Raw genomic sequence first — 23577 nt, 5'->3', positions numbered from 1 at the left:
GTCTATTGAGATTGCTTTTGATGTTTCTTGTCTTTGACAGTTTGACTTTTGATTAACTTTATTTTTGTCTGTGATATTACTACACTACAAGACAATACATTCTAACATACTCTTTTATATAGCAAAATTCTCAGTGCTGTGGATAAAAAATATTTATTCTCTGGAGATTTGTTCACACCTATAACACTATGATGTCAACATGTGCAGTCACATGAGAGCAATGTTTTACTTGAATGAGATGCTGTATCAACGATATCATTGGAAAAAATCACTGAAGAACTAAAGAAATATAACTATAAATTAAAGATATCACGAAATTATATATTTGGTTTAATCCTTTATCCAAATGTAAGCAAACAAGTTTGTGCTTGAACTATTTTTGGGACTGGGACAACTCGTATATATAGAAGCTTATGACTTCACATCACTTGCCTTAGTATCCCATAATGCAAAGCACATAGCATTATATATACTCATAAGATATGAGCTTTGCATTATGGGATACTAAGGCAAGTGATGTGAAGTCATAAGCTTCTATATACGAGTTGCCCCAGTCCTGAAAATAGCTTAGGTGCAAACTTGACCTAATATGACTTAATTACACTTGGATAAAGGATTTAACCAAGTGGAAAAACTTCCAATAAAGAAATATAACCTTCATACCACATTCAAACTACACTTCAAACTAGCAAATCCTGATCTCTTACCAAAGAAACTCCATCTTTCATATCATGCATCTTTCACATCATGTATGAAGTGTCATTTGACCAAAACTTTGCCTGCTATAGAGAAATAGGAAGATCTTTTAATATCTGCATCAGAAAACACAAATATCTTGCTACCATCATTATGGCAAATAAGGACTAGCAGATCCTTGTTCAGAAAACCACCATACTGTATGGAGGTCATTGCAAATAGATTTTAGTCGGCAGTAGCTATGCTCTTCATACATTTATCTGGCCAAACGTTTGAGAGGAAGTCATCTAACTCCAACCTAGTTAGAATTTTAGGTCTTTTGTCTGTTACAATTTAAATTGTTTCCTCTACTCATTGTTGTTTATGTATTTTAATAAGTAGTTGTGCTTTGAAGATGCTGGCTTAAAATTCAATTTAATATAATAAAAAAAAATTTTTTTTAAATAAAAAAATCAGCTCACACCTTTTATTCCCTTATAGGGAGTAAGAATATACACTGCTTAATAAATTAATATCTTGTTTTTTATTTGTTTCACTTTTATCATTCAGATTTTCTTTATCCTACAGCATTACTTTTTTTTGTCATTTTTCAAATTACTGTGTTTTGAAGAATATAGTATAGAATTTTGATAATTTATTATTGTAGTTTTTAAAGTTGACTTACTAAAAAAAGTTATGCATATTTGCAATTTATAATTAAATGAGTTCTACAAATGTAACATTTTTATTTTAGCCTTAGTGTTCTTCACATTTCTTCACTATGCCTTGGCTATTACTGCAGTCGTATTGTTTTATATTTATTATGGAAATGCTGGAGCAGTAAGTGGTTAATTATTAGCATATTAAGTTATCTTCTATAAATGATAATGTACACTTAATTATTTTGAGTTGCTCAAGAATGTTATTTTGATGCACTGTGTTACTATTATATTTTGTGACTCATCATTAGGTGATAATCCTTCAGTTAACTAAATACTTTTAATTGTTACTTGCATATATTGGTTTGGATGCATGGCAATATGAGGAGTGTCTAGAAAGTAAAGGCCATTCAGAATTTACTATCAAATCAGATATGAGAGACAGATTGCACATGCATGGTAGCATAGCAAGTCTTCCGGGAATTCAAAATAAGGTTCCATAATTCTGAAACTGTGATACTGATGAATTTTCGTGTTCACTATTTCCACTAAATCATTTATCACAACACTTGGCCGACCACTGCACTCTTCATCGTGAACATCGCTGTGCTCTTATTTAAACAAATGACACATTACCTAACCCCACTGTCACTTATTACATTAGAAATGTAAACCTTACACAGTCGTCAGTGATTTTTGCAACACTATTGTTTTCTGCCAACAAAAATTGTATCACACCACGAATCTTGCAACTGGTAAGATTTATAAATTATTTGAGAAGACAACAAATGAATTTGCAAAGCTTATATTTCAGCCATACAAGATACTTCTAACTGCATTGGTCCATCTAGATCTTCATCTGCTTTGCTAACCTTTCATTATCCATTCTGTTTGTGACTATACCACATTAGAATAGCTCTGCTTGCACATATTCTTGAATGCTAAAAATGGCAACTTGTTTTTAATATTTGTTGATAATATGGCTCTGCAATTGATCCAAAAAAAAAAAAAAAAAAGGAACATAGCATTCAGCTAATAGTTTCATTTAACCATATGAGAACTTTTTCCTTAGCAGTTACCTTAATGACTGTTTCTCCACCCACCCATCTTTTGTTTACTTATTTATTCAGTCTTTGCTTACATAAGAGAGACTGTATAACAAAAGAAACTGAAGATCTACTCAATTATACTTACACAAATCCCTTAACAAGAAGGTTGATAGAGCTCTTTCCTTAATTTTTCTGAGGTATGCCACGAAGATAATCTCTCACAAAGTAGTACAGTTAATTGCATAGTTCTTAAGGAGGTTCCAAAGAAAGTAATTTTATTGTAGATTTCATCTCACTTTTATGGAGCATATCCTTCTGGCTTCCATTACTTGGAGCATATAGCACTTTCACTGATACACAAATGGTTGACACATTGTATGTCCTTTAATATTAATTTCGCAGTTCTTCCTTGGAAAGCGTAGATAAAAATGCATATCAAAATTTTTCTGAAATTGCAATTTAAAATTAATCCATGTTCTCATATGAAACCATTTCAGCTTCATGTTAAAACATGACTGCTGCTAGTACAGTGATTATATTACATTGATATGTAAATAGACATAATATATCCACACATTTCTTTTCAACTCCCTAAGAATTACAGTAACAAGGTTAGCAAGTTACTTAAATAAAAGAGCCAATAGACTTCACTTCGGCGATGTAACATTATTTAAATTAAGGGGATATTAAATCCCACATTATTTCAAAGCCGAATAAGAAACTCAAAAATCGGAATCAAAGAGTTTCATGCTGAATATAGTAAACTATAAAAATTTTGGCAGATTGTAGCATAAGCTAAAGCACATAGTTCAACACTAGGGCAACTCATTGCAAAGGTGGGTAAAGTTCTGATCACTAATCTTAGTATTACCTATAATGTAAAACACATCTCCTAGGCGATGTATGATGTTATACATTATGGTGGAGGTCACTACCCAGACCGGTTTCGACCTTTATTGAGGTCTCATCAGTGAGTAGGTAGACCAGGTAATACTGAGGTTATAGCGAAAAGAACTTATATACTTTGCTATACGAGTTGTCAAAAAAGTGCATCCATAAATTACTTAAATAAAAGAGTCAATAGGCTTCACTTCAGCGATGTAACATTATTTAAATTAAGAGGATATTAAATCCCACATTGTTTCAAAGCCGAATAAGAAACTCAGTTCTTTTCACTATAACCTCAGTATTACCTGGTCTACCTACTCACTGATGAGACCTCAATAAAGGTCGAAACCAGTCTGGGTAGTGACCTCCACCATAATGTATAACATCATACATCTCCTAGGAGATGTGTTTTACATTATGGGTAATACTAAGAATAGTGATCAGAATTTTACTCACCTTTGCAACGAGTTGCCCTAGTGTTGAACTATGTGCTTTAGCTTATGCTACAATCTGCCAAAATTTTTATAGTTTACTATGTTTGGCATGAAACTCTTTGATTCTGATCTTTGAGTTTCTTATTCGGCTTTGAAATAATGTGCTATTTAATATCCCCGTAATTTAAATAATTAGCAAGTTACTATTTTTAAAATATATCTGATTTCTATGTATAAGCATCCACATTGTGGTTTTGATAATACTAAGGCATACAATTGCATTATGAAATACAAATAATTATCAAAGGCAGATTCATTTCAGTGATGTAAAATAAATAGAAATAGGGAATATTAATGATCCAACCTTATTTCAAAGCTGAATGCCATTATTACATTGAGTAATGTATTAGTAGAACTAATCTTAGGTCGTATGGTCACATAAACATAATGGGAAAGGAAACATTAACAAAGCATGTTTGTTGCAAGAAAAAGCCCCATGGGAAAACCAAGATGTAACTGGATTAATACAGTTAAAAGTACCTTCGAAGACAGAAATATAAGATCTAATAATTTTGGAGTATTGATATATATATATATAAAACAGATGAATTTGGAGGAAAATTGTCGATTGGAAATTAGTAATATTGTAACTTTTTCATGAAGACTATCATTCTATACACCCTTGTAAGGGTACATATCAGGAATTTGATGATGACAACAAATGACAATAGAATGAAAATAAAATGGTCATCAGCTAGCTAATGAATCACTCTATGCTACTACACATGTGTGATCCCTCTCCCATATCTTATTTGGCAGTAAATTCTGAATGGACCTCATTTTAAAATTTTTTTATATTCATTATTCCAATTTTTATTAGTATAAAAATGGAGCTATGATGAAAATAACTGCACTTCCAGGTTACTGGTAGAGAGAAGTTATAGATATCCTTCAAGACAGCTTCTCCAGAACTAGGAAAATAATGTATTATTCTTATGTAATTGGGCTGATTGAGTAGTGTAAAGATGATGGTATTAAGATAAATCTCTTAATAGCATCCTTTAGTGGATTCTACAGTAAATCTTAATGACATTTTCAATGGGACTGGAATTATTAGATTATGGTTGAACATGTATATATTAAAGCTTAACATTGTCTAAGGCTCCTGGTGAACTGCTTTTAATGGCAATGCCCTTTGAGACTGGAGTTTCTCAGATTGTGTTCTTTGTGTATTAGAGGCTGAGAGCATCTCTCTGGCTTTTTCTGGACAATGGAAAAGCTGATAGTTTTGGGGTAAGTTTGAAGACACTTCTGGGAGATTCTGGATGTTGGAATGCTAATATTTTGGATATCTTCAATCTTGAAAAGGAAAATTTATATTGAGCATCTTTTGAATTGAGGTGAACTTAATATTTGTTGAAGAATGTTATCTTTTAGAGAATGTTAATGATGCATATGGACTCTATGCAATGTTTTTAATATCCAGGATGACAGGAATTGTGGATATGTCTCTGCTGTGAGTTAATTTTCTATTGATAGCAAATTAGAGAGATCCATCCATTTGCATCAATCCTGTTTCTAAAAATGGGAAGCAGGAGTTTGACTCCATCATTAAATTTAATCCTGAGATTGATTTTTGAAGGTCTGATGGAGTAGTGAAAAGATAAATTCTTAATAGCATTTTTTAGTGGATTCTGCAGTATATCTTAATGACATTTTCAATAAGGCTGGAATTATTTTCCAGTGGTTCCATACTTCAAAAATATCTATTATCCATGTTTTATTTAAGCTTTCCTGATCTTGTAAAATGCATAATATATATCAAGTGGGGGATTCTTCCTCCCCCCATCCCATACACATGTCTCAGCCATATTTGTGTATGGGGGTGTGTGTTTGGGGGGGGGACAAAGTTTGGAACTTCTTTGTTTAAAATGCTTCATTAAGTAGTTCATTAGCATAGAAAAAATTTGTGATACAATCACTCTACCTTCATTTTACTTGTATGAAATGAAGAAAAGTTCTGATAAACACCTAGAACAAAAAGGACTGGTTTGTGCAACAAAGGAAATACTTTTTTTCCTCAGAGGATTGCAAATGATGCAGCAGCATTGTAACAAGTGTATAACACTTCGTGGGAATATGTAGAATAATGTGTAAGTTATATGGCTCTACATTGATTCCTTCATGGTGATTATCACAACTTTTCAGCACATGCTTGTATATTAAACACATTATCCATAAAATCATACAACACAAATGCAGTCTTCACCATCCTAAACAAAATTGATGTAATTCTTCAGTCACATAAACTATTGCATCTCTCCTAGAAGAAAACTAGTGTGTGTTGCACAAGTGCACGCACATAAGATTTACTGTGCCTTTTAGTATTTGTTATGTAGGAGAGATGGTTGGCCCAGGGAAAATATTTCAGGCTACTTTAAAGCTGTTCAGAAGAAAAGAGCGTGCAAGTCAAATCTAACTTGCCATGCTACAAATGAAAAGGCACCATGTTCTCTAGCAACAAAGCGAAAGTTCATATGTTACATTCAAGAATTTAAGCAAACATTTGAATTTATTCAATCAGCTAGATGGCGCAAGAATCAAGGTCTCGTTTTCTACCATATTTAGTTCTCTAATTAGATATTTAAAATTCTGCAGAGTTGGGATGTGATAGGTGGTGTTTTTCATTGGTTGCATGGTCAGTTTAGTTATTCAGCTGTTATGTTTTTAACTGTTTTACTTTTGATTGATGTAAGTTTGCTTTGTTTATAATATCTACAGTAGTATTTACAATTAACTTCCTGAGAATATACAGAACTAGTAGTTATTAAAGTTTATGCACAGTGGTGATATCAAATATTTTAAACATAAATGAATTTGTAATACATTGAAGAAATATTTACAACAGTTGCTGTCAGTCCAAGCACATTCATGATTTATTTTATGAAGTAACCACTGAGCACTAACAGTTGCTATTTTCTCAGAGGCTAATCCATAAAATTTGAAACAGAAGTTATTAATTTATGGTAGACTATGGAACTACATCTCTAACAGTTAAGTTAAAAAATGAATCTTCTAAAAATATAAGTGAATCAAATATATTCTTGCTTTTGTGTTTGCAATTATTCTACAGTTGATTTAATTGTTTTTATTTTCTAATTTGTCAGCTTTCTTCAGAACTAGGTTAGAAATTATGCTTCCAGTTTCCACATTGTCTTAATAAAATTACTAAACCAGAACAATTGTAAATATTATTTTTCAGAGTAGAATGTTTGGCTGAGTTTGGTTGTCTTAACTAGTGCTTTAAAAAAAAAAGGGGGGGTTACATGCAAGTAAAATAGAATAATGATATAAAAAGCATTATCATAGTGTTGTAGAGCTTTTTCAGATCTACTATTTATGAATAACAGTAGTTAAATAAGAAGAATAGAGATAGCAAGAAAAACCTTCATTGGTATGAAACTGTTCTAACATCTGGAGACATTAATATAGACACAAGAACAAGATTAATAAAGTGCTATATCTGGTCAAGCATTCTCTACAATAATGAAACTTAGATGCTAAATAAAAAAGCAGAGAAAAAAAAAACAGAAGTTTTCGAAATGTGGACCATCAGAAGAATGCTGAAAATTTCATGGACAGAGAAAGCGAAAAATGAAAATGAAGAGATTTTAAAGAAAGCAAAAATGAAAAGAACATTAATGAAAATCATTAAAGAGCAAAAACGTAAATATTTTGGATATCCCATTAGATAAGAAGGCATTCAGAAACCAATATTAGAAGGGAAAAAGAGAGTGGAGAATATGGTTTGAAGGCATTAAGGACTAGACTGGCTTGAATTATCACAAATGTTCCAGAGCAGCAAAAGAAAGAAAAAAGTTCCATGACATGGTTGCAACCTCCTCCTACTAGGGGATGGCACTTGAAGAAGGTATCATCCTTCAGAAATGGGAAAGTTTTGAGTGGGATTAATCTATCCACAGTATAAATCTATAGTAGATCAGTACATTTAGACCTTAATTGTAATCTTATTTATTGTAACCACCCACTAGGTAGCACATGGCTCATCTCAGTAAATAGGATTAACATTCCTTGCTGTAATTTCACCTGATGATCATGTGATGATGATGACCAGTTAGTTTCTGGTTTAAATAATTGCAGCAATAAAATTACTATATTCTTGTGAATATGTATGTATAAAAATTAGATCAGTACACTATGGACATAGAGTTAAATAGTCAAGAAACCTTGTTATAGAGACCAAACATGGTATTTATTCAAGGCACTTCAGGCCTCTACCCTCATGGAGGCACTATCACCCTCAAACAGTTTAAGATAGTTTTTGTTTGTTTAGATATGATTCATATAATAGTTTTAGCTTTCCTTATCTAGTCTTTCCAGGACAAAAATGGCTTTTATGGAGGAATTTAGTTTTGTTTACAGATACACTGTCTGGAAAAATTGAAGACCTGATTTATCTGATACTTGGTTATGAATATAATCTTTGTGTTATTCAAAGCCCATATGTGTGCTGACTCCTTTTTTAATCATAATTTGATGTTTTCACCTGAACAAGGAGAGTAATGTATTAATCCTGTGTGGATTAATGATTGTTTAAAAAACATTAAAAAAAAATGTGTTGCAAATAGTTTCACAATATAAAGGTGGTCCTCAGCCCTCTACAAAAAAGATACTTCTTCCTGAGAAGACCACCAAAATTTCTGTATCTTCTACTAAGAAACCAAGTATGTTTGAGAATTATTTTGTTGGCACTGGAATGGGACAGAAAGCTTTTTCTTATAACAGCTGTGTAAGAAAGTTCACAGCAGCCAAAATAAAAATAATTTGTACTCCTGTGCAATAAAAATTAGACATGATTTTTTGAATTATATGCAGTCTGCATTGATCAAACTATTTAACCAGAAAGGAATAGGATGTAAAAAGTAGTATATATCCATTGACAATGAAGCATGTTACACATACCAGCCAGTGAATTAGAAACATTTATTTAATATTTAATATCATACTTTAGCCTGAATTACAATACATAAGTGGTTTGGCATAGCTTTTGTGTTGGATTGCATTTATATCCAGAACATAACATGCATTCACCAGACAGTCCTTTAACTGGCTCAGATTTGATGGAAGAGGACTTTGCTTCCTGATCTGTTTTTCTAACACATTTCATACATTCTCAATGGGGTCGAGATCCAGGTTTTTTGGTGGCCAGGGAAGATCATGGAAGTTGCTGTCATGCTCGCTGAATCACTGCTGAACAATTGTTGCATGAGAACAGTAGCACTGTTGTTCATGAAACAACTGTCACCTGCTGGATTAAAAGTCAGCATTGCAGAATGGAATTGATCAGCAACAAAGTTCAGATATTCCTTGGAGGACACCTGACCTTTCAGCAACATCAGGGGACCTGTTCTGCATCAACAGAACATGCTCCACACCATGACACCACCTACAGAACTTTGAGTTGTGTTTACAAGGCAAGATGGACTTATTGCTTTGTGGTGCTCCTGCAAAACTCTGCTTGCCATCAGTACAGAATAAGGTGTAACGTGACTCATCAGACAACATTACTTTTTTTCTGGTCTGGTGTCTAGGCATGTGTTCTTGACACAGCTGCAAACAGACTTTCCTGTTCTTTGCAGAAATCAGTGGTTTTTGTATAGGCATGCAACTGCCAATATCATTCCTCTTCAATTCTTTGTGCATATTTTGGTGAGATACAGGTCAGGAACAGCCTTCTCAGATGATCTCATTCTTGACAGACTCTTAGGACCACAGTTACACCTCTTAGACAAGCAATGTGGGTTATTTTTCCACTGATTTCACACCTGGGATATCTCACCATTTGAGAAACCAGTCATCTCTGCTGTTTTCGAAATCGAGTCTCCAGCCAGACGGGTACCACAATAGTCCTTTATCGAACTCCGAAAGATACACACATCCATTAACAAACTGATGAGACTTCAATAAAGGTCGAAACTGGTCTGAGTGGTGAACCTTCCCATAATGCATAGTATATACATGTCCATAAGGATATGTGCTTTGCATTATGGGATACTAAGGCAAGTGATGCGAAGTCATTAGCCTGTATATACGAGTTGCCCAGGCATGAAGTTACTTTACATGTAAACTTTGTTTGCTTACACTTGGATAAGGGATTAAGCCAAGAATATAATTTCTTGGTATCTTTAATTTATAGTATAACCAAGTAGAAAAACTGTCAACAAAAAAAAAAAAAACCTCAAGACCCTCTAATTGGCCTGAATTTAGGCTTCTCCCATTTCCACAATTTTTCTCAGCCTCTTTTTATGTATGCTTGCATAAATCTTACCTGGAGCACTAAGCACTTGTTCACAAATTCTTCTGTAATTCTCACATTCAGCTTTATTCCCCTTTTTTTATAGATGGGAAACTATTGAGAGTTCTACTCTACTCCAAGTATCTGATATCCAACCTTCTGACCAGGCCATCTGAATTATCCAGCGTAGCCACTGCAAAATTTTTATACCTTCATATTTATTTCTGGTCAAATATCCACTCCAGCTGTCTTTCTGCATTTCAAGGTTTGGATGGAATTATCTACTCCAAGTATTGATATGTACTCCTGGTCGCATTTTCTTGAAAATTTTCTACAGTGGTTCTGTCACCAATTGTTTCATTTCAGCCTTTCAAAGTAATTAACCCAGACATTTAGGATATCCCTATCTTCAGTTTTCATGACACCTTTATCATCTTTGATTCCTTTTATGATACTCTTTCCTCCATTTCTAAGCCTTTTCAGTGTGTGTGTGTGTACAATAGATGCCGCTCATTGTGATCACTTTGGGACAGTTGTTTTTCGATAATAATAACCATTGTTATCAAAATTGCTGATAACATTAAGCAAAGGATATAAAAAATTTGCATCATTTATTTCAATTTATCGTTATGAACATTATTTAATTTAATTTATTATTATAAACAACTTTTTAATAAGTAACAACATAAAATTCATTTTAAAAAATTATCCAGTGTTGTCTGTCATGTGTTCGAATATAATAGTTCATGAATAAATTGCCCATACTCATGTGTTTCGAAGTTTGTCGCTCTGTGTTGCACACTGCGACGAAGTATCTGTAGAGCTTCTAAAATTTGTTCTTCTATACTTCTATTAGGTTCACTTTCTTCTATGAAAGTTCTCATTGGAAACAGCTTAACACATTTCTGAACACTGTCATTGTAACTACCACTTCAACGTTGTTATCAATATCCAACCAATTTTCAAATTCTTCTTTTGACATACCGTCTGGTGTTTTATCAAAAATTTCATATGTAAGATATTCAAATTCTTTGGAAGTTTCAGAGTTTGTCTTTAAAAATTCACCTTTTTGGAAGCAGTTTTCAATAATATTCTCTGAGACTTGCTTCATGACATTGCTACCAAATGCAATGCATCAAGAAGGGAAATCTTTTTTGCAATTGCACTTGCATAAGATTGCTCTTTTATATAATCAAGTTCAGCTATAATTCTCGCACAAACTTCTCTGCCATAATAAGCTTTAAAAGCTTGTATGATGCCCTGGTCACATGATTGAATTAACGATGTAGTGTTCAAAGGCAAAAAAATTACCTTGATTTTCATTAACAATAAATTGTGTGTGCAGTGCAGTTGTCTACTAACAAGATAATTTTTCACTTTAATTTAAGATCCCTCTTAACTAACCAATTGTTCAAAATGTCATTAGTCATCCAAGCATTTGCACTAGAACAGTAGTCAACAGGCAAATTTTTTAACAACTTTAAAACATGGGGATTTTTATTTTTTCCAATCACTAGGAACTCTCGTTTCTCACCTTTCATATTAGTACAACAGAGAACTGTCAGTCACTCTTTTGAAGATTTAAATCCTTTAGTATTTTCATTTTTAAACAAATAAGTATGCTCAGGCATTGCACGAAAATAGTCCTGTTTCATCTGCATTGTAAATATCCTCGGGAGAATATTCAGCAATAATTTTTGGCCACTCAATCTTAATTCACGCATCAGCTGATATGTATAAAATAAAAAAAAAACAGCACTTTTTTCTTCACCATGAATACGCTTGTACACAATATTCTCTTGCTTTTTCCACCTGTTAAACCATCCATTAGTTGTGGTGAAATTTTCTTTGTCCTTTGTTTTTGCAAGTTCTGCTTTTTGACACATCAAAGGCCGATTAATCGAAGCATTCATTTCACGAACATTACTAAACCAAATTTTTAATAGTGATTCCACTTCAGTATCTTTACAAAATCGGGCTCTCTTCCGATCCATGTTCTCATTAGTAAGTAAGAGCTGAAGTTTCGTTGTCTGATCTGTTTTTTAAGATCTTACACAAGAGTGGTTATGAAATTTTTAAATGTACAGCCATACTATGCTGACTCATTTTGGGCAACTTATCATAGCACTCCAAAATTCTTTGCTTTTCTTAAAGATAAATCTTGGAGTTTTTCTCTTGCTTCTGCCATAATGCTAAGAGCTGTTTTAATGAATACTTAAAGTCAAATTCATTACTGAAAGAGAGCATGAAAATAAACTTGAAAAATCACAATTAGACTGTATGTATCCCCCCCCCTGCATTTGCCTGGAAGATTAAGATTACCCACCTGCATTTGCCTGGAAATTATGGGATTTACGGAAGAATAAGATTAAAGGAAGATTAACAAAAAAGTCAGATTTCAACAAATGTTCTTTGTCAAATTTTCTCCTGATTAACCCTTATTTCTTAGAATTCTGAGATCCAAAAGGCAAAACATTCGAGGGTTTTGATAACAATAACCGGAATTTTGATTATAATAAATGGATTATTTTTAATTCATTTTAAATAGTGTGTTTTGGAACTGACTGATTTTGATAGTAATAGCCAATTGATATTATCTGCAATCACAATAAGCTGATTCTACTGTATATATATATATATATATATATATATATATATATGTATGTGATGCAGTCCAGTTTTTGAGAACATCATTGAACACTAAATCATTTAATCTGACTGAAAGCATCTCTAATGGATGCTTGAAAACATGAACATTGGTGTCAGTTTTCTTTAACCTTATGAGTGCTGGTGGCATGAACTTACTCTCAACCTTCTCTCCTAGAGGATCAGGAAGGCTCACAAAGTCACTGGCATAATAGAACAATGTCCTCTGACTGCAAAGATCCTCCCTCCCATTTCTTTGCATGAATCAATTTACCATATTTTGTCATTATTGTAACATGAGGGTCATAGATAGTTGCAGTAAGCCTACTAGCAGTGTTCAAACTCGACACTTGCAGTTTTTGGCTTTTTGCCTCAAATGTGGTATTCATCCTGATCCAGAACCAAGACTAGGATAAACAGTAATCACAAATTGACATTTCTGTTTAATATACTTCAATTGCAAAATAAGTTCCAAGGAAAGAAGAGCATCCTTTACACCTTAGCCTCCATTTCTTAGGTTGAAATTAAATGTTCATTGCTCTACTTATATTAAGTGCTTATTTGGGACTTGATTATAGGTCTCAGGTGTATGCTTGCAAGTGAAGCACACTTCAATGGTTGGATCAAGTCCACACAAGGCTATCAGAACTGCAAAATGAATCTCCTTTGTCACTTTGAAGTCAGTAGCTGGTCTTTACTGTATAATATCAAAATAAAATTCTGCAAGACCATTCCAACTGGCAATTATTTTTGTCCCAAAGTGGAAAAATTTGTACATTACAACAATATATTCCATTTGTGAACAAAGGCATTACTACAAGCTGTAGACATCAGGCTAGACAGTACTGTATTGAATGGCATTAGCTAAATACACTCATCTCTCTCATGTTAGTAAAACCCTCTATGATTTCTGTGTCCACCAACAGCTCTTTCAAACACACACAGAGCAGAATACTCTGATTTTGTACAAGTTCAAAATCAGGCATATTTAATCAGATCCTGCCAAAATGGACCAATTTTGCTGCTGAGATGCTTGCATTAAATTACATAAAACTGAAACAAAACCAAAGATGCATTATTTATTACTGATTCAAGAAACTATTCTGGCTCTTGCAGCAGCTAGGTCAGCTTCTTCCCTAATATATCCTCATCAGCTTGTATCCTATATAGATTACAGGCAGATTAAAGACTGAATTTAATATTTCAGTGCTATATACATTATAGTGTAAAGAATTCTCTCTATAAGCTATATTAAGCCTAAAATTAAATTCAGTGCAGTTTGTGCATGGTTCATATGGAGGAATTGTTAGTATTCTGCTCTGCATAGGTCATACTATTCTTGCACACATGCACCACACTCCTAATGGAGTGTGTGAGATGTAATTGATGATGTAATTTGCTTTGCATATCAGTCCTCAATAGGAAGTATTGAGGTGTGTTATGCATCAGTGAGTAATGCTAATCAGTTTTAACAGTTCACTATATTTTAATAGAATGCACTAATTACTTTCACGACTACAGTTATTTTTGTTTTTGCTTTTACCAATCCTGTTGAGCAAGACAACTCATAGTAAGAGGTTAACTATTTTTTCAGTACACACACGTGACACATGCACACAAAAGTCCATCATGAAGTAATGTTAACAAACTGTGTGTGTGTATGCGTGCATGCATGCAGTGCTTATATGCAGTGAAATGTGGAATACTGAGATTTATGGACAAAATCAGAAATATAGTTTCTTATCTAACATAGAACTTTATCCTAATTTTCCATTCACAGTCTTTATTTTAGTAACGAATATTTTTATATTTGTCATTTATGTGACTTTTAGGCTGGATGTGGTGTGCAGAAATCTGTTGTCAGCATAAACTTGATCTTGTGTTTTGTGTTCTCCCTCCTTTCAATACTACCTAAGATACAGGAAGGTATGTAAAATTTTGTAAAAGTTAATAAAATTCATGTGTAACAATAAAAAAAAAATAAATAAAAAAAGTAATGCATTTTTACATTGTATACATTGTTACAAAAAGAAAAAAAATCAGTCATGTGGACAGTTCAGTCTTGATAAACCACTTTGCCAAACATGGTTGGCAGAGAATTCATGCTGAATGATTTTGTGTGAGATGTTATTATAGACTGCATTTAATTATCAATCGGTTTATACATATCAGCACATTTACACTATTTAAGGTGAACTTTGATTGTCGTTAGAAGATGGAAATGTGAATAACATTGAAAACAAAGGCGAGAGTCAAACTGACTATATAAAATTATTGAAAATAGGAAAGAACACACTGGAATGGAGTGTCCAGGCATCATGTATTTCCTCAACCAGAAATTTGCATCTCTACAAAGGTTATCCATAGCTATAGAAATTTGTACCAGAGCATTATAATGATCTGTGTGTAGCCTTTATTTCCATGGAATAGCTACTGTATATTTCTCCAAATATACAAGTGCTTGAATCTCGCTGGCATTATGCAAGGCTTTCTGTAAAAATTGGATATGTTTAAGTGTGGGAGCTGCAAGGAGAATATTATGTACGAGAGCTTATAATTCATCTGTTAAGTGTGATAATGATGTTATGGTTTGTTGCTCCTTCTGGTTTGGACAACAACTTCCTATTGCAATGCCCAGAAATATTAACAAGAAAAGCAGCAAATATCCTGTATTGTGGACATTTGAGTATTGTCTACTCTGTCAGTTCTGTGTAAACATCCCAATTGAATATCAATGATAATGCACCATGTCACACCACAGAGCTCTGATACATACTGGAGGAAATGAAAGGTTAGAGACTGGACAGCAGTTAAGTGTTAGTCTGAATGCTATGAGAAGAGTTATGAACACACCCATGGGAAGAGTTATTGGAAGTTTTCCCACTTGGTTATACTATAAATTAAAGATACCAAGAAATTATATACTTGGTTTAATCCTTTATCCAAGTGTAAGCAAACAAAGTTTGCACCTGAAGTATTTTCAGGACTGGGCAACTCGTATATGGAAGCTAATGACTTCACATCACTTGCCTTAGTATCCCATAATGCAAAGCACATTCTTACAGATATGTATAATATAATGCTATGCATTATGGGAAGGGTCACTACCCAGACCAGTTTAATCCAGAGTATTTTAATAATAAGGCATGATACCTTTTGACTTACTCATATATGAAAATGACTTTTGCATTACTTCAACCTTAGTATCACCTCTGGATCTCGCTCCCACTAATGAGACCTCAATAAAGGTCAAAACTGGTCTGGGTAGTGATCTTTCCCATAATGCATAGCATTATACATGTCCATAAGGATATGTGCTTTGCATTATTGGATACTAAGGCAAGTGATGTGAAGTCATTAGCTTCTATATAAGAGTTGCCCAGTCCTGAAAATACTTTAGGTGCAAACTTTGTTTGCTTACACTTGGATAAACGATTAAACCAAGTATATAATTTCTTGGTATCTTTAATTTATGGGAAGAATTAAATGTTGATTGAAAGCAAAGTCAAACATCCAACTTCACTACAGAAACGTATTGCCATTTTGGCCGAGGAGTGAGTCAAGATACTTGCATCTGTTTATCAACATTTAGTGGAAACTTACTCAGGAGTGTGCATCTGCAATTATAGCCAAGGGTCACCACACTATTCAGGTTTTGAAAATAAATGAAAGGTTTGTGAAACATGACCATTGAATTTTTTAAATTAAGGGGATATAAAATCCACATCGTTTCAAAACCGAATAAGAAACTCAAAGATTGGAATCAGACTCTCTGATTCCAATCTTTGTTTCTTATTCGGTTTTGAAACAATGTGGATTTTATATCCCCTTAATTTAAAATATTGTTTATATCGCAGAAATGAAGCTTATCAGCTCTTTATATTTAAATGACCATTGAATTTTTGCAACATTGTGTATGTGCATGTTTCAGAATATATTATGTATACTCACCTTGTATCATTGGACTATTTTATAATAATTAGTGATATTAATTAGAAACATTTTAGATTCCCAAAGTTTAAACACAATTAGTATTTTAATATTCTTTTTTTTTAAATAAAAAAAATTGATAAACATTGTTGAGAAAAATTGTTTTGCTAGAAAATTTGTAGAAGAATTAATAACATTTACAGTCAGGAAGATAGGATTAACATCATTTATTAGTTTCTGTCCTCAGATATTGTTAGCTTAGATCTCTGATCTTATGATTATTTTTGTTATTGCCATTTGATCATATAGGCCAAGATTGTATTAAATCAGAATATTCATAGAAAATCAAAAACAACAGCATTGAAGCAATGAAGAGTACTAACCAGTGCCTATAAGCACAATGCTGTGCTAAAGGAAATTCACTATAGTAAACTGTTTTCTAAAACTGTCATCTCATCTTCCTTTTCCCTCTTTTACCTTACAGTGTCAAGGGTTTATTACTCATCGGACCTCAATCCGTTCACAGGATAAGGTGGTCAGCCCTACGCCTATGTCCTATGTCCGTAGTGTTGAGTTCAATAAAAAAAAAAAAGTCAACAGACACCCCTATGGACAAAGTGCATCGTCCCATGTAACAAGTCACGTGTTTGTAGCCGGTATAAATTGGAGGAAAATGATGCTTCCAAGTCAGTACAGTTGTGTCCGGGTGAAATGGATGCGAGAAGGGAACTGATGGAGCTTGAAAGAGGCATTGTGACAGGAGCCAGGTTGCAGGCCTATTCTATTCGACCAATTGTTGACAAATTAGGCCATCCCAGGTCAACAATTAACGACCCACCACACTAACTGAATTACACTAACCGGTGCTACGAAAGATAATATCAAAAAACCATCATTCCTCGCCAGACACATTGAATGAGGAGTTCCGGGCATTGACTAAAACACAAAGCTTCACAAAATCATTATATCCAAGGCTTTCAACATGAGTTTCCAGGATAGGACCGCAATATGCAAGCACCACATTACCCGAGCCAACATGCAGAGTCATATTCAGTGATGCAAACAGCAGGTGTTGTGGGATGTGGATGCTTGGAAAGCATTGTTATGAAGTGACAAATCATGCTATATAACATAACGAGCAGATGGAGGAATGTGGGTATGGCAGATACCAGGTGAACGTCCCTTACCAGAGTACGTAACCATAACCAACTACGAAATTCTGTGGTGGCGGTGTGACGGTATGGTCTTGTTTTTCCTGGTTTGGCCGCGAACTGCTGTGCATTGTCATAAGGATGCTGCTGTAACTGCGCGATTTATGGACATGAAATGTCACCACAACCGACTGAACTCCACAGAGCCCTGATCTCAACCCCTACTGAACATCTGTGGGATAGAGCTTCAGGTGAGGTCAATGAGTGTACGTCCACAACAGTCCAGGACTTCATTACATGCCTACAGGAATGGTCCAAAATTCCCATTGATCGCTAATGTACTTATGGAAAGTATTTCCCTTAGCATGCTGCAGTCATCGCAGCGAAAGGAGGTCCTGTGGACATTCATTTCCACGCAGTTACACCAGAAGCCTTAAGATTGGTTCCCAACTTCAACCCATATAATCTTTTATTCTCCTCTTGGAATCAAAATGGGTTACATAATCATGGGTCAAGTAATTGCGGCTTGCATTGTATCATCCATGGAGCAACTATAGTGCTTCCGGGATTCATGCACACCAACCAAGAAGAAGCATTTTAACAATTTTTTCAGCATTATGCTTGTACACTTTCCCTTTATTCAATTCTAAAGGACTTTAATGAGCTCGTAAGCACAAATCGATTACAAAAGCAGGATCAATTATTTTCAAATTTATAACTCAGCAGTGACAATGTTCTCTAAATTAAAAGTCTTGATGAGAGAACAGTTATAATTGTTTTGTGCCTGCATTTTGCCTTTTTGAAAATAAACGGGTAGTACACTATTTTTCATTTCCTCTCTTTTCCGTGTTTTTGTTGCTTGTTGAGATTATGTTTCTCTAAAACACAAAGGCAAACTAAATGATCATTAAAATAAATAATAAGTGATGGTTTTATTTTAGATGTATAGTTTGTATGAACAGGTTAACGATTTCCCTTTTCCGAACATTGCATCTATTTGTTTCCTTTGAAAGAGGGATAGAAAAATGTCAGTAAGTTGATTTTGTGTGGCTGTTAGCGTGTATTTTGTTCTTTTTCTTTTTGTGTATTTGAAGTTTCTTTTCTATTTCTCAGTGTGTCATTTCTTGTTTAAAGCAATGAATTGATGATACAACAGACATCATCGAATCCTCAATGAGAACATGAAACCTCATTTCCTCCAAGAAATACAAAACACGAGAATAGTAGTTGTTTATTATAACATATCTAAAAGACAAACATATCAATAAAAATAATAAATTTCAGAAAATCTGTAGCACATTAAAAAGAATATTAGGTAAAAATGAAGATATAATAAAAAAAAATGAAAGAAATTTAAGAGATAACTTAAAAGGTATTGATTATCAAAAAAAGCAGATATAGATGGGGGGGGGGGTTGTGAAATGTTAGTCATTTACTAAAATGCTTAAATATTGATAAGAGATCATGTGAATTTATTTGGACTGTATTGATTAGTAATCTATTATCTTCAATATAACTTTCATAAAAATATTCATCAGAATCTTCTTCTGGTGGTACACGTAAATAAATATCCATAAAGGAATGCTATGTAGATTCAAAGTACTTGTTACTTTTCAGCATTAATTATGTAAAAAATAAATGAAGAAAGAATAAATATATCAAATTGATAAAAATGGAAGAAAAATATCCTTATCCTATCCATAGAAAATGTACTATAAGTTTGCAAATAACCTTTTATGGGCGGGAACAACATAAAAAAAAAATATTATTTATTCTTCTTTTTTGAAATTGCCATCTCCATAACATTTTTTTCTATTACTTTCTCCTGTTCAACGGTTTCTCTCTGATCATGTGCCCATGCATGGCTGTCATAGGTTTTTTTGATGCTGCATTTGTTATTCATATATGTATAAAAAATTGCTTTAAGTATGAGCTGCTGCAATAGTTTGAGTTTCTGAGCCGAAGAGTTTGAAGCGGTGTGCCTCAGATCAGAAGCTAATAATCAGCTGTTAATAAAAGACAAAGATTATGATTTTCAAAGTCCTGTGTCTTAAGTATGCTATATGTAAAATTATCTGACTCTCTGATATTTTTCGAAGTTTTTTCCAGTTGTATTTAATCACTAAAATCTGCATATAATTTCTTAATTTTTTTCTTTCAGAAAAGATGTCCACAAATCTTTCCTAAATTCAGTCAGGAGCCTGTAAATACTTTCCATTGGTTCCTTATCCTCAGTATTGGTCTTAGTTCATCAGAATTCTTCTTGCATTCTATTTATTTATTCGTATGGAGTTTCCTCCCTTTTTCTCCCCCATCCCTATTGGGGCAAGTTGAGCCCCCCCCTCATGGGGGGTTAAGTATTTATGGCTGTAGATCTGTGTGTGTTCACGGAGAGTTTGACTGCTTGCGGAATGAAAAACGCCAGATAAACTGGCAGAAAAAAACCCTACTGCCCGCGCCCAAGACCGGCTAACTTGGCTATGGCTGAGGAAGATCCTCAAATTCCTCACGTCTTTGACGGGAATCGAACCTGGGACACTCCTTCCCCAGTCATATGGTTGTGAAGTGCACAGCCACTAGGCTAACCACACGGACTTGCATTCTATTGAGTTGATTTTATCCATGTACTTTTTAGACTTGCACAGCTTTTTCTTTCATTGTGGGCTTCATTTCATGCTGCATGACAGATTTCTTGATCTTTCCTAAGTGTGTGTGCAGTCCATCTGAATTTTTATTTCTGATTTTCAGGTCAACTTTTTGCTCAATTATTGTTTACAGAGGTTTTCATTGGTAATGGTTCATGGTCATTACAAATTCAAAATATATATAATTCATAGATAACAGTTTATGAACTTATCTTTCTTTGTATTTCCTTTGAAACCAACAATCTTTCACATCCTAATAAAAATTAATTTAATACATGCATTAAATATTTAATTTTTGTATCTGTGAATATTTTTCATTTTCCATAATGTACTAAGTTTAGCATTAAATTAAAAATGCTAAGAAATTATACTCTTGTTTAATCCTTTATTTCAAGTGTAAGCAATCAGTTTGCACATGAAGTTTCTTCACAGCTAGGCTACTTGCGTGTAGAGGCTGATGACTTCATATTAATGGCCTTAGTATTCCATAATCTTATGTTGTACTATTATATGCATTTGTGGTCAAGATATTTCAGCTATTTAGGAACAGTTTTTAGTGAATATGGCAAGTTAAATCTGGAAATAGACAACAGAATAAACAAAGTTGGTATGGTTGGTAGCCAGCTGAATAAATTTATATGGAATAAGAGAAAATAGCCAAAACACACAACTATCAGTATACAAGACAATATTCAAACCAGGTTTAAGTTTGGATCTTGAGAATTGAGTGTTAGAAATGAAGCACTTGATCAAAGACTAGAGACCAGAGATACAAGGATTCTGAAAAAAATTAGAGTGAACAGATGGCATCAGTGGTAGAATCATATTAAAAAATGAAGATATTAGAAATGAGCTTGACATTCTTAGCATTCAAGAATGTTTAAGAGCTGATATGGCCACTCAAATAGAATGGGTGTGGAAAGGTTAGCAAAACAGGTGTTTGATGCCAAGATGTCAGGAAAGAGACCCAGAGGAAGATCAAGGTCTAGGTGGATTGATTCAGTCAAAAGTGCCTGAGAAGTTATTGGAGTGCTGACAAGTAATGGATTAATTTGGAAGAAAATTGTAGATAGGAGATTAATAATAATGAAAACTTAATCATGTAGTGCTGTCATAGTAGCTTTTGAACACCTTTAGGGTACATATCAGGAAATAAATTAATTTATTCCATAATGCAAAGCATGCCTTTTTTGGGTGTGTATTGTGGGAAGGGCCACTACCCAGACCCAGAAAAGATACTAAAGTTGAAGTAATGCATATTTCATATATATCTCATATACACATAGTGAAAAGGTGTCACATCTTATTAAAATGTTCTAATATAAAGCCAGTTGTAGAAAGTTTTTTTTTACTCGATTATATCATGTTGGAGGCTTAATGGATTTTTTACAACACTCAAAAAGAATTAAAATAGAATTTAATACTTCCTATATTTCGTCCTAGTCACTAGGACATCTACGAGGATTACAAAAACAATTAATGTAACATACACAAATAACAAACAATACTAAGCCCAACCACGTGGGTGACACTAAAGTCCTATCTAGGTAGAGCGCCCTCTAAGGGCAGTAGTAGATGGCCTGGAATGTAAGGTGGGAACTCTGGTGATGAGTGTTTCCCAAATCTTCGGAAGCTTAATGCAACCGTATTTATTGAGATTTGGTTGGTTTTTGAGAGCTGCTGCTGCTTCTAAGAAAAGTCTCTCTTTCTTGAATTTGCTGTGGTGGAGCATGGTGGTTTTCTTCCATGATATCCTGCGGGTGGTGTCCAAAACATGGTCAACCAAGCCTTGAATGGCCATAGTTGTGTTTGAAGATGTACGACTTGTGTTCCTCTAGACGGATGGATGCTGATTTGCCAGTCTGTCCAAAGTATGCCAGCTTACAGGAACAGGGTACTTTGTAAACTCCAGGCAGAGAGAGAGGAGGGAGCTGATCTTTTGTAGAACGGATAAGGGTAGCAAGTTTGCGGTGGGGCTTATATGCTGTGTGTAGGTTGTACTGTTTTAGTATCTTGGCTATTTTTTCGGATGTGCCATGGATGTAGGGTATGGTGATGGCATTTTTAAAATCTTGTTGACGAGAAGGATGGGGAATGGGGGAGGAGTTGATTATTTTTTTGATACTGTGATCGCTGTAGCCATTGGAGAAGAAAGTGCTGTGTATGTGGTTAAGCTCAGTAGTGAGGGCAGTTCCACTGGAACAAAGATTGTGGGCTCTCTTGGTAAGAGTTTTAATAATGCCATATTGTTGAGAGGGGTGGTGGTGGGAGAGTTTGTGAATGTAACTGCCTGTGTGTGTGGGTTTTCTGTATACGGTGAAGGTAAGTGTATCATTAGGCAGGCGTGTGACTAAGGTGTCTAGGAAGGGTAAACAATTGTTCTTTTCCTTTTCCATAGTGAACTGGATTCTTGGATGTAGACTATTGAGATGACTGAGGAAGGAGTCTAACGTGTCTGGGCCATGAGGCCAAATAGAGAACACATCATCTACATATCTTAGCCAGATAGAAGGTTTGAGTCTGAGTCTATGGCTCGTTTTTCGAAATCTTCCATATAGAAATTGGCAAGGGGGGGAACCTATGGCAGTTCCCTCTATCTGCTTGTAGATTTTATTGTTCCAAGAGAAATACCCAGAGTTAATGGCAAAGGAAAAGAGATCTAAGATGTCAGAGGGAAAAACATTTCTAAGAGAGATAAGGTGTCAATTAAGGGAATATTGGTAAACAAAGAGGAGATATCAAAGCTTACCAATATGTCTGTCTTATTCAAGGTTAAATTTTCTGTGAGGGCTTTAAAGTGGGTCGAGTTTTTTATATAGGAAGGGGACCTTCCGGTGAGGGGGATCAGAGAGTTGGCCAGCTGTTTAGATAGTCTATAGCAAGGTGCATTGGTGGCATCTACTATAGGCCTGAGTGGGGAATTGGGTTTGTGGATTTTTGGTAAACCGTATATTCGGGGGGGGGGATGGGAGCGGAAAGGTTTAAGTTTTTTCGTAACGTCAGGGGGCCAGGAAGATACTTTTTTGAGTAAAATTTTTAGTTTCTTAACTTGTGTTTTTGTGGGGTCGTGTTCTAGCGGGATGTAGGTAGCACGATCGCGAAGGATAATGTTCATTTTACGATTGTATTCACTGGTATTAAGAACGACTGTGTCATTACCCTTATCCGCTCTGGTGGTGATGAT

General features: G+C 34.3%; 1 protein-coding gene across 2 annotated transcripts in view; it reads left to right on the top strand.

Annotated features, from left to right (window-relative positions):
* The window catches only part of LOC150098748 (putative serine incorporator), a 245919-nt gene that overhangs the window by 100725 nt on the left and 121617 nt on the right, over nt 1-23577 (top strand). For both annotated transcript variants that reach the window (XM_090405622.1, XM_090405621.1), the window contains exons 6-7: nt 1430-1515; nt 14500-14593. In XM_090405622.1, the coding sequence (XP_090261748.1) occupies nt 1430-1515; nt 14500-14593 (180 nt within the window). The remainder of the gene's footprint in view (nt 1-1429; nt 1516-14499; nt 14594-23577) is intronic.

This window comes from Typopeltis vanoorti, chromosome 15, assembly GCF_054136105.1.
Source record: "Typopeltis vanoorti isolate ZY-2024b chromosome 15, IOZ_Tvanoo_1.0, whole genome shotgun sequence".
Classification (NCBI taxonomy): Eukaryota; Metazoa; Arthropoda; class Arachnida; order Uropygi; family Thelyphonidae; genus Typopeltis; species Typopeltis vanoorti.
The sequence above is the reverse complement of the archived record's forward strand: the minus strand, read 5'-3'. Positions and strand labels throughout refer to the sequence as shown.